Source organism: Cystoisospora suis, assembly GCF_002600585.1.
Source record: "Cystoisospora suis strain Wien I chromosome Unknown contig_82, whole genome shotgun sequence".
Classification (NCBI taxonomy): domain Eukaryota; phylum Apicomplexa; class Conoidasida; order Eucoccidiorida; family Sarcocystidae; genus Cystoisospora; species Cystoisospora suis.
Window position 1 is genome coordinate 58021 of NW_027152884.1, and position 11624 is coordinate 69644.

Genomic DNA, 11624 nt, shown 5'->3' on the forward strand with positions numbered 1-11624 from the left:
TCCCGGCCTGGGAATGGAAAAGTCTCCGAGCATACACTGCACACTTCTATGGCAAAAGCATCGACTTTCTCAGTATTTCCTCGTACCATCAGAATCCGTTGCCTTGCCAGTTGGATACTTTTTAGTTCTTGCCTGGTGTTCCGTTGGGGAACTGGCTCTGCTGCGGAGATTTGACGGCTCTCTCTCTCTTTTCTCCCTCAATCACTGTCTCCCGCTCCCCCCCTGCCTGCCTGTCTCGGTCCTAGAACTACTACTACTACATGCTACCCACACTCACGCTTCGGGGATCATGACGGAAGTGTTCGCGATGATTAGGACTTCTTCAGTGTGGTACAATGAACGGAGCGGCTTCTCTACATGGCTTTCGTGTTCTTACCTCACTCGCACAATTCGTGTATCTTGATAAAGAACGTCGAATGAGCAAGGTTGCCATCAGCTAGCTGCGCGATGTCCGCGAGACACCATCTGACGCCCGCCTCGAAAACTTCATACCTTTCTTCTGCAAACGAGTTTTACACACCAGCTGCTCTCCCTGTCATAAGGTTCAACGGGAACTCAAATAAACGTGAGTTCTACATCTCCGATGATTCAGCCGACAATACTCTTCCGCTACGACAGGTCTTGTGGAAATGCTTCCGAAGCAACATCTCTATAGTTGTTAAAAACGGTGACATCATGCCTTCCTGCTTTCTCTTGCCCCACTCGCTCTTCAGCGGACTATGGTCCTTCCATGATATCTCATCCGAATACCTAGGTTAAAGCCTTGACCGTAACAGGGCATGCAGCCCCAGAGAGAACCTCTCCGCCCTTATCCGTGACTATCTCTCTATCTTGTCCTTTTCTCCGGCTTTCTTCACTCAACTACTGAACCGATCTCTTTCAAGTGTTGTTTCTGTCGTTAGCTCCTCCATCCAGTTGTTCTTCCGAATGTCTTTTGGACGAAGTCACAAGTTCTCTTCGGGATGCAGACACCACGGTACAGTCCTTCAGCTTCGGCAATGGATCGTCCTCTTCCTTGGCTTATTGCATGGTCGATAGCATCCTATCGTGATAGTGAACTTGTCAAAACTCTCTTTAGTGCTTTGCATCAATCACACTTCCCATCTCGTCTTTTCCCTATCATTCTCTGGCAAGGAGATATCGATGCTCCTTGCTGTCTGTGTCGTTCAAACCAAGACAGGATCACCCCTCCGGCAATTCTTCTGACTTCTACCCCCTCTCCTCCTCTTAAGGAAAAGACCCAAAGAGAATTCCTCACCATCCATTCAACACTAAAGAAAACTCGTCACTCGAGCCACCACACTCAACCTCCTGAGAAGAGAAAGACTCTCAATGGAAGTCGCCATAGACTTCCAGACAAGAATCGACATGAAGATGACCACTGTAAAGAATCGCTTTCCAACAGCAGCCATAACAGCAGGAGCGGAGGGAGACACCCTAATAAGGAAGAAGAAGAAAGAGGGACGTGTTCTTCTTTAACCTATTCAGATGCTCTAGGGGAGAACAGTAGACCTACTGAGTTAGAACGGCTCAACAATGACCAAGATGAGAAGAGAGAAAAGAAGAAACGCTCTCTTCCTTCTGACCAAAGAGAGAGATCAAGAGTTCCTGGAGGTATCGATGGGACTCCTGTAGACAGTCAAGAAGAAGCATGTCCTCTTCACATCTCTTCGACAACTACTCCCCGTCAAGAGAACATCTCACTAGAAGACTCATCAGCATCCTCTAGCGATGCACCAACCACATCATCACCTTCTTCTTCTTCTTCTCCCTCCCTATCTCTGACACCTTGCACACGTCAATCTCTCTCAGCCCATCATGGCGGAGGTCAGAGTCCCTTCATCCTGTTAGAGAGAATAGAAAGGTCTCAGGAGCTCTTATCGGGAAGCCGAGAAGAAGTCCATAAACAACCCGAAGTAGAAGAGGAAGAAGAAGATCATTGTATCTCTTGTCCTTGCTGGTGCCACGAGAGGTCTATAGCCCGACGGAGAAGGGAGTGTGAGATTCCAAATCATAGGGCTGCACCTCATGATCATGAAGGTGAGAAAGAAAACGGCGTTCTTTTTAAGGAAGTGAAGTCTGTCAACTCATCCTATTACGATCTTGAAAGAACTTCTTACGGGATGCCACAATCCCCTTCAGAGCCGGATGAAACCAATGCATGCAGTCGGAAAGAAGGGATACCATCCGTCGTATCCCCTCGAAATCGAATGATCTGTAGAAAGAATGAAAAGAGGACCGAGGGTGACAGGGCATTCGGAAAGGATGGAGATGGCATGAGTTCCATACGGTTAGATGAAGAAGAATGCTGTCATGCAAGAGAAATACTTGGATGTCCTTCGAAGGATGTGTCCTCGGGGGGCTGCGGTGTACATACAGGTGACGCCTGTAGGGGTGATGACGGTGCAGGAGAAGTCTCAGAAGAAGACGCCTGGAGATTGAAGTCAGGAGTGAATGAAGAAGCTTTCAGTTTGAGGGCCCTGAAAGAATTCTTCATAAGACGGGACATACTCATACACGAAACGCATCTGTCTCATCATGACCACCATTCTTCCTCTTTTTCATTCTCATGTCCTCCTCCTCCTCGTCCTCATCCTCCTGCTTCTTCATCTTCTTCTGCAACGTTATCTGCTTCATCTCCAGCTTTCTCTTCTTCTTCATCTTCGTCAGACAGTTCTGTGTCTCCATTTTCTCCCTCTCCTTCTTCTTCGTCTTCTTCTCCGTGCTTATCTCCATCACTGGAGAAGAGATCTCTCAATGAGATTCTGCCCTACCTACCACGTTGGGTCCAGGATCAGTTACGGCCTCGAGATGCTAATCAAGAGGAATCTTCTGTTGCTCTTGACAAAGCTTTTTCACCTCTCATATCATCCTGCTTTCTTCTCTCTCTTCCTCATCCTTCTCCTTCTTCATCTTTGTCTAATCATATCAAGACTTCTCTCAATACACCTTCAAGAGATCCCTCCACTTCTCATCTTTCTACTTCTCCATTTCTCCCCGTGGAGCTATCTTCACAAGATGTCAACTATCACAGCCATCTTCCTTCTTCTATCTCTCCTTCATCTTCCTCATCTCCTTTCTCTCCTTCTTCACTCTCTTCGATATCTTCTCGTCCGGGGCATCTCCGAGAATCTACGGAGATTTCTCGAGCATCATGCCCTTCGAGAGATCTTCGTCTTCTTCACATTCCTATTATAGACATCTGCAGTTATTTTCGCCCTTCCTTCGATGCTCCTTCTGATCTAACGCCTTCTCCTGTCAGGCGTGATAAGAAAGAGAGTGATCGAATATCTCAGCCAACAACACCAACTCGAGACTGTTCTTCTTCTTCTTCTTCGTTGTCGTCTGTACATACACCTCATCTTCATCATACAGGAATATCTTCATGTGAGAGAGAGAAGGTCAGACATACCTTCGACACATCCAACCCGAACTCCGTTTCCCTTCAAATAGCGCGAGACAATGAAGATAAGAAGGAAGAGAGACTTGTGAAGCAAGACATCCATTTAAAGAAAGAAGTAGAGGGGGTTAAAGAAGTCTTTTCCTCTCTTCTTTCTTCCACTTTTTCACCTAGAAGAGGCGATGAGGTAACGACTATACGAATAGCCTTCATGGATTACAGAGAGTCTCGAGGTCCTTGCTTTGCTCGATATCTCTGTGAACTTCTTTCTCCTTTCTCTTCTTTGTTTTCTTCCTCGTCTTCCCGTTCTTCTCCTCGACAACCTTTCCCAAGATACTTATTCGTCACAGACAGGAGAGAAGTCTTGGAAGAAGAAGAGAAAAGAAAAGAAGAAGAGAAACAAGAAGAAGCGAGGAAAGAAGAAGAACAAGAAGATGATCATGATGAAGGAGCTATCAAGCTTGTTCTCCAGACAGATTCCCATATGCGATTTGCACCCCATTTTGATTGCTTTCTAGTCCACCAGCTCTATCTTGCCGCTCTTCTCAAGAAGAATGAAGACCTCTCTTCTTCTTCTTCAAAGGAAGAGAAGAAAGAGAAACGAGATGAACGGCTTTCCTCTTCTCTTCATTGCTCCTCAGACTCTTCATTCTCTTCATCTTCTTCGTCAGGTGGTTACTCTTCTGTTTTTTCTTCTTACCTGAAGAGCGGTGGATTCTCTTCTTCTTCTTCTTCTCCTGCAAGAGTCAATGAGCTTCTTCATGAATCGAGAGTACTTCTCACAGCTTATCCTCCCGGGTATGCACGAGCGACTCCTTTCTACGGTTATCCTAAATCGATTGTATACGGAGATGAAAGTACGCCATCTTTCTTTTCGTCTTCTTCACATTGTCCTAGTATGGGGATAGAGGGGAAGCAGAAGAGTCAAGAAAGAACGGATAAGAGAGAAGTAGAAGAAGAGAAACTAAGGACGTCGGTACCTTCACAAGAGGCCTTATTACCTCCTGTGTTACTCTGTGCGGATCGCTTTGATGAGAGAAATCTTCTACGAACGAAAGGACGCGTTCTCCGTGAAGTGCATAGAAAGTCTCTGCATAGAACACCACTCAGGATAGAAAGGAGCGTCTCTGCTTCGACGGAGATAAGAAGAAGAAACGATTCTCCATCTATTCTTACGGATCAAGATGAGAAGAGAAGAAGAAGCACAGCACAGACACCGTCGATCGATACGCTGTCGGAGAGAAGTGAGAGAAAGAAGGTAGACCAGTTGAATGGACAGGGATCGTGCTTAAGAGATGCTCGTGATAGAGAAGGTCTCGTGGAAGAAAGATCAGATAAGAAGGTGCAAGAAGCCTTAGGGCACGAAAAGAAAGAAGAAAGAGGAAAGAAGAAAGAACATGACAGGATCGAAAGAAACCGAAAGAAGGAAGAAAAGGAAAGAGAAGAAGGAGACAAGATTAAGGAGAGGAAGGATGAAAATGTAGATGAAGAAAGAGAAGACGATATCTCATCTCTTCTTTCTTCTTCTTCTTCTTCTCTCCTCTTTGATATGACATCTCTCTTCTGTCGTTGTCCGTGTGTTTCATGTAGCGCCTCGAAATGTATTAGAGATCTACAGGAAGACACACCAAGTCTCTGGCCTAACCAAGGCCCCCATTCATCACCTTCATTTGAGGATCACTCTGCTGACCCTTCTTCTCTTTCTTCCTTCTCTCATCGTCTTCTCGTCTGTCATTCGTTTGTGTGGCCGTTACGTTCCTATTTCTGGGGGGGAGGTTTTTCCTTCGGTTCGTCGAAGATTCATGAGGAGGTCCCCTATGACTCGCAGCTCGATTTTGTTTTCTATGGAGAGGAACAGACCATGACAGTTCGATTCTATACACATGGGTATACATTCTATGCACCTGGGGCTTCTCTTATCTTTCACCTGTGGACGAGAAAGTATCGACCTTTCTTTAGAAATGACTTACTCGAACTAGAGACGAAGAAAGTCGCAAAAGAAGAAGAAAGACCAACGTCAAGAGCAACAGGGTCTTCTCGTGTCACGACGAGAACTCATCTCTCTAGGAGGAGGTGTACGTACACCCCGTCATGTCTGTCTTTTCCTTCGCCAACTGGGACGGCGGTGAGAGGATCTTCGTCTTGTTTCTTTTCCATGTTACGAGGTGAGGAGAGAGTCTTTGAAATTCTCGCTTTGACGCCCGGAAGAGACGAGAAGAGGGGGAAAAGAAGAACAAGAAGAGGACCCTTCTCATGCTGTCGAGAGAAGATAAAAACGAGGGATGAAGAAGAAGAGGAAGTACAAGGACAGGGAGATGACGTGATGAGTCCAAGTCGTCTTACAGATCTTTCTGATAGACAACTATCGAGGGGAAAGACCTCTGTTTCACATGAAGAAGAGAGTGAAGAAGATAATGGAAGAGATGATGGATCGATAATAGATCTCCAGGAAGAAAGAGAATCGAGAGAAAGATTGTCCTCTTTAGGTCTTGGGAGTGTCTGTCCATCGATATCTTACTGGAAAGAGGTAGGAATCGATCCTGTGTCTCAAGACATTTCACTTCAAGCGAAGTGTGGGGGAAGAGAATATTCAGAAGAGATCTTCAGAAAGCCAGCAGAGAGAGAAGAAGAGGGAATGAAAATGCTTCTTCAACATCTCTTATCATTTAAGTAAAAGAAAGGCGAAAGTTTCTCTCATTCTCATTCTCCAGCAAAAAGAAAAAGAAATACATGACGAATGAACGACCGCGCCGCTCCTAAAGACAACTGCGTGCCACCGATCTAAATGGACGGATGAATAGATAGATACGTAGATATAGAGAGGTAGGTAGACATAGATAGATAGATAGATAGATAGATTAAAGATAGATAGATAGATATCGACAGGTAGATACATAGATAGACATACGTGGAATAGACGGATCGTGACTAGAGCTTAATGAAAAGAAGAGAAGTAAAAGCCAATCGCATTTAAAAGATGACGAGATAACTTTACCTCTTTCTTGCGCGCCTCTTCTGCTTCCTGTAAGCGCTGGAGACGCACGACAAAGGAAAGAAGCAAAAGAAGAGAAAGTAAAAGAGACCCGCTGACCTGTCCTCTTGAAAATAGAAGAAAGGTACGACCGATCCACCGGTCTCTCTATGAGCAGAGTTGAAGGAGACTTAGGCCTGTGCTTATGTGCGAGGAAGGCGTTTGATGTACATACACCCGGACACATACCTGTTGCCTGTTTTCTTCTTTCCTTTTCTTGATCTGTTCTCGATCTCGTCTCTCTCGCTCCGCTGCGGGACCACAGAAGAAATTCCGAAATCTTCTCTTTCTCAGAAATTCCCTCGTTTCCAAAGAGACAAATGAGATGAAAACGAAGAATCTAACAGTCGACAAGGAAAGTTGAAAAAGCGCAAGAGACGCACTACTACAGACAACTCACACACTAAACAAAAGCCTCACCCACACCAAAAATACACCTCCTATCTTTCTTTATCTATCTATCGTTAATCTATCTATCTATCTATGGATAGATGCATATATGACTATATATATATATATCCACGTAGAAAGAGGAGGATGAGGAGATGTGTAGGAGATGCCTGGTGCCACTCCATACCTTTCAGATCGACCTTGGGCTCCTCCTGCGTCTGAAGTAGAAGAAGAAGAGAACAAGAAAGTTCGAGAAGAGTTGAAGGAAATTCCAGATCAGAGAATGAAGATGAATGAGAAAGAAATGACACGCAGAAAAAAGAGGTGTGTGTAGGACCCTGAATGTCTATTAGCACGCCAACCTTCTCTATGCTAAGACCAGAAATGCACACCCCAGTATAAGCGTCATATACATACATACACATCCATCTATAAAGAGAGTATAGACGGATGCATGCATTAAAACACATATCTTAGACATACACACACTCACACACATATATATACATATATATATACATATATATACATACATACACATGAAGGCTATAGAGAATGTTCTATACTGAATAGAAGAGTGCAGGAGAGAGAAAGAGAGGATAGGAGAGAGGTCGACAAATAGTCGCACCCCAGCTCAAGGCTACACTATCGAAGTAGAACCAGACTTCCTTCTCACATAAAGAAGGCTCATACCACGCTAACTCTCAATGGCCAAGAGGAGTGGATGAGGTGTACATACACCAGCAATCTCATAGGTATATACATGTATCAACACATACATACATACATAGGCCCATATCAAACTACTCTGTTGAGGGGGTGCGGGTGCAACGGCCTCTGTAAGAGAAGAAGAAAGAAAAGAAATAAATAAATAAAGAAGCAGTAGTAGTAGTGGTGGTGGTAGTCAAATGACTGAGCTAGGGGTCCTCTCCAATCACACGCTTCGGAGTCACACGTCCATACAGGCATTTGTATACGATACACATATATATATATATACATATATATATACATATATATACATGTATACATTTATATGTAGAGAGATGTGTGTATACAAAGAAATGTACAGCGTCCCTCTCTTTCCTCATCTAAAGAACTACAGAAATACAAAAGAAAATCTCCTGGTCTCTATCGCCCATCCATGAGGAGAAACGAACACACCACCCAACCCCTCCTTCTTCGAAACCACATATATCTAAAAATATATATACACACAGATGCATATACATACATATATATATATATATGTATACACATATATATATATATATATATAGGCAGAGGCACACACACAGACACGCCTTCATACAGATATATATATAGAGAGAGAGAGACCCAGCAGGATGAGGGGACATAAGAGAAAGAGAGACAGAGAGACAGAGAGAGAGAGAGCTCTTCTCTTGTGTGAGAGCTTAACTGTTTCTTTCTATACCTTAAGAATTGCCTTGAGAATTTCTTTATCCTTCGAGACACGCTTCATGTAGCGCACTTTCTTCTCGTCTTTGAAACCTACTTGCCCTATATCCTTCATGAGGCAGGAGAAGAACATAAGAGAAGATCCCCAAATGAAGACGCAGATAGAAACATCTAGACGGAAAGAAGGCAGCTAGCTAGACACATCGCCGCGTCTATTCTGGCCCCAGCACGTGTACATAGCTAGCGACACACAGCCAAGCAGAAGAGGGAGAAGGATAGGCAAGGAAGTTGTATACGTAAGCCCGCTGGGAAGTGTGTCTTTATGATAGCCTTAACGAAGAAGCTAGCTATTTATAGGCTTCTCATTCTATTTATCTGTCCACATGAGTAACGGGGTATACGTAAACACGATTACACCATCCCTACTTATATACACACATACACACATATACATTTAAATATATATATGTATATATATATATATATATGTATTTATGGATATATATATATATATGTATACATACATACATAGAATAACCTCGATGTCATATATATATATATATATATATGTATACATATTCATATATATGTATATATATATATATATATATATATGAATATGTATACATAGCACATTTGCTTCTGCTTATAGACAGACGGTACACACTCTAGGAAGGCGCCTATATGAGAATAATTCATAGATAGATAGATGATCTTGGAGACGGAAGTATCTTCTAGTAGGAGGAACGAGCGAGAATGCAAGGTATATGAAGTCGATCTTGTCATCGTCCTACGTGAGTTAAGCGCCTTAAGCGAAGAAATACATAGAAGAAAGTTGTCTAGACCGCTTGTCCTTTCCTTTTTATCTTTTTCTGCTCTTTTCTTTCTTCTTCTTCTTCTTTTCTTAACAGGATGGCAAAGACAGAAAGACTTGACTAGACTCTTCTACCCCTTATTCCTCTTTCTCTTTCTCTCTTCCTTCGCCATCGAGTGTATCTACCCTCCTTCGGGTCACAGAAATCTAAACGAAATACAGACACCTGCCCCCATGTAGTTTGATATGTAGATACACCACCGAAGAAGAAAAGCGTACATCGAGATTTCTCTAAAGCATCCTGTCTTTCTCTCTTTCATCCCTCTCTACCTCTCTATATATATCTGTCTCTCTTTGTCTATCTATCTCTTTTTCTCAATGAGGTTAGTCATTCTTTCTGTCTAAGAAAAAGGAAAGAAAGAGAGAAAGAAAGAAAGAAAGAAAGAGAGTTGATAGACAGAGACATCGGGCTCACCATATGCGTTGACTTGTGGAGATTCGCCCAGGGTGTATAGACAATGTCTAGACACACACGAATACAAGCCAGCGGAATATAGCATGCACTCATCATACATAGAAAGATGATGGAGATGGAGACCTAGTGGAATAAAAGCAATCTCTCCTATTAGAAAGGAGAGATCTCGACACATAGATCGATGGATAGAGATAGAGAGAGAAACAAAGGAAAGCGAGAAGAAGAAGAAAAGATGAAGAAGGTGTGGAGAGCGGGAGCATGAGAAGAGGACTTCTTGCTACAGAGAGAATAAAGAACGGATTTGAGAAGAAGTCAGCAGAAGACGGAGAGCAAGTTAAAGGAGAGATGAATATCGTATCGAAAAGAGAGAGAGAAAGAGAGAGAGTGTGTGTAGGTGAGGCACATTGGCTTGTGTAGTAGAAGGGTGAGAGACAAACTTAGAAATGTGGGTGAATGCCAATGCTGCATAGAGGAGAAAAGAAAAGAGAGAAGTGTTAACAAGGCAGAACAAAGTCAAAAGACTGGAGGAGACAGCACGACAGCCAGCTGTGGAAATCTCGAAAAAGAAAAGAAGAGAAAGAGAAAAAAAGAAAAAGAGAAAGAAGAAGAAGAAAGACGAAGGAGAAGAAGAAGAAAGCAAAGATGAAGAAGGGAAACGAAACAGGAAGAGAGGAGGACGAGCAGAAGCGGAGAAAGAAAGAACGAAAGAAAGAAAGAAAGAAAGAAGGAAAATCTTCCTGAAGAGAAAGAAGCTACTTGTAAGACTGAAAGGTACGTAAGCTTTGCGGAGAAACACAGAGGAGACATGAAGAGAAGAAAAGCCGAGAGAGAGAAAGAGAGAGAGAAGAAGAGAAGAGAAAGATCATCTAAGTTAGATCTATCAACACACCCATATAGACGCATACTCCAGATAGAAAAAGGCCCGAATGTTAAAGAGACAGACAAATCGAATTTCTGATAAGAATGATCATAGTAGACACTTAAAGATACAGACGAAGAAGAAGAAGAGAATTACGATCAGCCTTATTTGTTCTGTAGGGGGAGTGTGGATTTGGTATGGAATTTACTAGAGAAATGCCATGGGGTCTCCTCCTGCTCCTGCTCCTGCTGCCTACCGACTTGGGCCTGTTTAGATCCATCAATCGAATTCGCCTTAGTGAGCTGCGCGATCTCCTGCAGAACCTCCTCAGGAATCGACCCTAAATCTACACACATGAATTCCACATACAAAGACACATACACATGTATTCATACACATATTCATACATAGTCCATATACATGTTCTATATACATATTCAATATATAGCTTCATATATATATATAGAGAGAGAGAGAGAGAGATACATACATACTTTATACACATATTCATGTATACATATATATACACATACACATCTGATATATAGATTCAGATATATATAGAGAGAGATACATAGATATTCCATATACATATTCGTGTATACATATATATACATATACATATTTAATATATAGATTCAGATATATATATATATATACATGGATATTTATATATCCAAATTCATGTATACATATATATATGTATATATATATTTTCATGCATACATACTCCTATATATATATAGATTCATATTGGCATGTAGATATTTGTGTCTATAGAGACTGCTTTACAAGAAAGAAGAGTAAATTAGACGAAGAAGAAGAAGAGATACATGATACATACAGCCATAGAGAGAAAAAGATAAATCGATAGAAGCAGTTGGAAAAGAAAAGAAGAAGAAGAAATCCACTAGAAAAGAAAGTTGTGAGAGAGAGACTTTACTCCACTCTAATACACATGTTCCGATGCTTCATATGAAAGACAGAAAGAGAGAGAGAAAAAGAAAGAAAGAAAGAAAGAAAGAAAGATAAAGAAAGAGAGAGATCGATGGATATGACTCATTCGACAGAGAGAGAGAGAGAACACTAGAGACACAGATGAAAATAGATCGACAGGCCAAGAGTTTAACCATGGATCGATACACATAGGTCAGTTAAATAGATAGATATAGGAAGAGATAGACAGATTTGCACATCGATCCAAGAAGAATAGATACATATATATATAGGTGTATA

The 11624-nt window shown here is 42.2% G+C and overlaps 1 protein-coding gene across 1 annotated transcript; it reads right to left on the bottom strand.

The window, feature by feature from the left end:
- Positions 1–4178: 4178 nt before the first annotated feature.
- Positions 4179–10732, bottom strand: CSUI_000187 (ccdc25 protein). The gene is made up of 7 exons (XM_068060421.1): positions 10597–10732; positions 9530–9576; positions 8257–8349; positions 7009–7039; positions 6621–6682; positions 5371–6431; positions 4179–4490 (listed from the first exon to the last, which is right to left on the bottom strand). The coding sequence occupies exons 2-6, from the start codon at positions 9530–9532 to the stop codon at positions 6336–6338; spliced, it is 285 nt and encodes a 94-aa protein (XP_067927608.1). The 5' UTR covers positions 9533–9576; positions 10597–10732; the 3' UTR covers positions 4179–4490; positions 5371–6335.
- Positions 10733–11624: the final 892 nt, after the last annotated feature.

Coding starts and splice junctions, on each gene's coding strand:
- CSUI_000187 (XM_068060421.1), bottom strand. Junction 7,040..8,256: donor TTCTCAAGGCAATTCTTAAG/GTATAGAAAGAA, acceptor CTTCTACTTCAG/ACGCAGGAGGAGCCCAAGGT. Junction 6,432..6,620: donor AAGAAGAAAACAGGCAACAG/GTATGTGTCCGG, acceptor GTGCGTCTCCAG/CGCTTACAGGAAGCAGAAGA.